The following is a 3,468-nucleotide window of genomic DNA, read 5'->3' on the forward strand; positions in this document are numbered from 1 at the left end:
TTGACTGAGGACTGGTGAAACCGGATGGCAACACCAGGCTCCAGTCTGATTTGGCAGAGTTTCTACAGCTGGATGCCCTTCCTAACGCCAACCACTCAGAGAGTGTAGTGCATATATATATATATCATGCACATCTGCATGACTTGTGATTGTGGCTCTCTGTATGGCTGAGGGCATATCTGAGAGGGCCATTATGAACAGTAGTGGTCCCAAAACAGTGCCTTGCAGAACACCGCTCACTATTTGTGTGTCATTGGAGGTGGGCCCCATTAGCTACTACCACCTAACTTCTATTCTTTGTCTATTTATAACTTTGTCTATTTCAAGTTCAACTGTTAAAAATAATTTATTTCTTATCTAGAAGTTTCTAAACTGTTACAATTTAAATAATATTTTTCTTAAGGAAGTAGCTGGACTGCTGTCAAACCAGTGTGTTTCATGGTGATTCATTGAGTATGAAATCGACAGATGGTTGACAAAATCAGGAGTGTCAGAGAAAAAGACTTGTGGTATTTTATTGTGTTCTAAGTTCAATTTCTGCCCTGGTTGGCTTGTTCTTTTCATCCTTCTGATGTTAACAAAATGAGTTCCAGTGCATAAATATAATAATTTTATTATATAATAATTTCTGGGAGAGAGGGAGGTGGTGGTATAATTGTATCCCAGAAAATGATGTGTTCTAGTTTAGCTAGAGTCCAGTAGCTGAAACCAATCCATGTTAAAGTATAAAAGAGTACTTAACCCTTGAGCATTCAAACTGCCCATATCTGGCCCAAATACTCTATAGTGTTTTTATGTCCAAAACTGACCAGATCTGGCATCTCACACCTACCCTACAATGTCATTCTAAAAAATCAACAGTCATACCATCAAAATCTCAAAGTTACAAGGTAATGAATGCGAAAGGGTTAATAGGGCCCTTGTTGTCAAGATTCTATTTTTCAGTAGAAAAATCTGAGCTACCTTTAATTAATATTTCATTGGTAATTAATCAAGAAACCTGTGCAATCCTTCAAAGAGTAATTTTGTTTTTGGTTTTTACTGAAACAACAGAATATTTTTATGGCCATCATTTTCTAAACTCAGAGTAGCAGAAAATAGCATTTGGGATGAAGAAGGTTATTGGATTCAACAGCAGAAACTACGTGTGCAAACACATATAAAAATTTGTCTGCAAATCTCTAAATTTGCAGCCTCATCAAACTAATACTAGGTACAAGACAATTACACATTCATTACATGCTCTGTTAAATTTCTAGAAATAGCAGCTGCTGCTCATTTATCCTGCTCTATCATCTTATGTGGAGGTGCAATGGCCCAGTAGTTAGGGCAGCAGACTTGCGATCGTAGGATCGCGGTTTCGATTCCCAGACTTGGCGTTGTGAGTGTTTATTGAGCGAAAACACCTAAAGTTCCACAAGGCTCCGGCAGGGAATGGTGGCGAACCCTGCTGTACTCTTTCACCACAACTTTCTCTCACTCTTTCTTCCTGTTCCTGTTGTACCTGTATTTTAAAGGGGCCAGCCTTGTTACACTCTGTGTCACGCTGAATCTCCCCGAGGACTACGTTAAGGGTACACATGTCTGTGGAGTACTCAGCCAGTTGCATGTTAATTTCACGAGCAGGCTGTTCTGTTGATCGTCTCAACTGGAACCCTCGACGTCGTAAGCAATGGAGTGCCAACAACAACATCATCTTATAAAGAAAGAAAAGAAACAGGAGTCCTTGATATATTGTGTGAACGAAAAAAAAAGATGGACTGGTCATGGCTGCAATGCCTTTCATTACAAGAAACTCAGTATAAGCTGAACTGCAGCTAAACCACAATAACCATATCACCAAGCCAGCAAGAGAGCCTATATGTGGCTATTTGGCCTGCTAAAAATAGCTGTCAAATCTTCATTAAGTATTTCTGTAGTGTTTTAAAAAAAAGAAAAGATTGATGTTTGAAAGAAATTTTTTAAATGATGAGAAAGAACACCTTTGATTATGATTATAGGTCTGCTTGATCAAATAGATTGTGTAAAGTTCAATAGTTTCGTGTAATTAAGAAGTTCATTTTTCAAACATGTACTTACACAATCTGTTTAAAATACTATGTGTATGGGTTACAAAAATCTTCAACTATTCAAAGAGCATCTAAAAACAGTTTTAAAACACTGCAAAACTGCAGTAACACAATGCATATGTACACACACACATATATAAATGTATGTGCATATTACATATATCTATATATATAATGTATGTGCATTATGCAACCCCCCCCATATATATATATATATATATGTATACACACGCACACACAAACATGCTTATGTAAATTTGTATTTATTCTAATTTTGATATAGACACTCATTTTGTTTTTCTTTTTTTTTTTTTTCTGTTTCCTATATTTTATCAGATAATAATCCATACAAAACTTTGGTAAGTCATCCAACATCTAAAAATAATTTTTATAGTGAATTCACGTTTTAGTTTTGTTTTTTATTCTTACCTTTCTTGTTTTTCATTTGTTTTTTTTTTGTTTTTTTACATTAAATATATTTTCTTTTATTTCCTTCCCTTCTTCATCTTATACACTCCACAGAAAATAGATTCCACTTAGATGCTTCTTCCAATATATGCAACAGAGTAACAGATGCTTCCACTAATGCAAAAAAACTGACTTATCAAGTTTGTCCCCTTCTAACATTACATAAATAAATTTATTACTGCTGTCACTATTTCACCATTTCACAATTTTTGCAAGTGTGACATTTCTTCAGCACAACACCATCTGCACTTTATGATTAGTCTTAGATTTATTATTAGTCTTACGAACTTTTGCCCAAGGCCATTCATATTTTCAGGTGTTATTTCTAGAAAGATATCAGGATTTTCACAAGTGTGACATACATTTAGTGTACCATTGTTATACTGTACCTGCTCTAGATTTATCTTTGGTCTTAGAAAATTCCACGTGGGGCCATTCATATTTTCAGAAGCTATATCTCATGTGAACCATTTGTGTTTGCTAAGGAATCATCCAGTTAGAAAACATTCATGTTTACAGGAAAACTTCCAGTTCGAGACATTCTTGTTTGCAGGGAAACTTCAAGACAACATGAGTCATATTTGCAGGAAGCCTTTGAGATAGAATCATTCCGATTTAAGAATCATTCATCTTTGCAGGACACTTTCAATATTTAACCATTCATGTTTGCGAGAAAACTTCCAATTTTCTAGATCTTTGCTTAGCCTAAGCTCCTAGGTCTCCTATCTTTTACACAAGATATGTATGGTAAGTAGCTTCCTTCCCAACCACATGGTTCCGGGTTCAGTCCCACTGCATGTAACATTGTGCAAGCATCTTCTACTACCACCTTGGGCTGACCAAAGCCTTGTGAGTGGATTTGGCAGACGGAAACTGAAAAAAGCCTGTCGTGTGTATGTATATATATATATATATATATATATATATATAT

At 35.6% G+C, this 3,468-nt stretch overlaps 1 protein-coding gene across 1 annotated transcript in view; it reads left to right on the forward strand.

Moving 5' to 3' along the window:
- The window catches only part of LOC106870034 (sodium/hydrogen exchanger 9), a 124,381-nt gene that overhangs the window by 118,763 nt on the left and 2,150 nt on the right, over positions 1 to 3,468 (forward strand). The window contains exon 19 of the mRNA XM_052974351.1: positions 2,406 to 2,428. Coding sequence (XP_052830311.1) covers positions 2,406 to 2,428 — 23 coding nt within the window. The remainder of the gene's footprint in view (positions 1 to 2,405; positions 2,429 to 3,468) is intronic.

The sequence above is a fragment of the Octopus bimaculoides genome, chromosome 18 (assembly GCF_001194135.2).
Source record: "Octopus bimaculoides isolate UCB-OBI-ISO-001 chromosome 18, ASM119413v2, whole genome shotgun sequence".
In the NCBI taxonomy this organism is placed as follows: domain Eukaryota; kingdom Metazoa; phylum Mollusca; class Cephalopoda; order Octopoda; family Octopodidae; genus Octopus; species Octopus bimaculoides.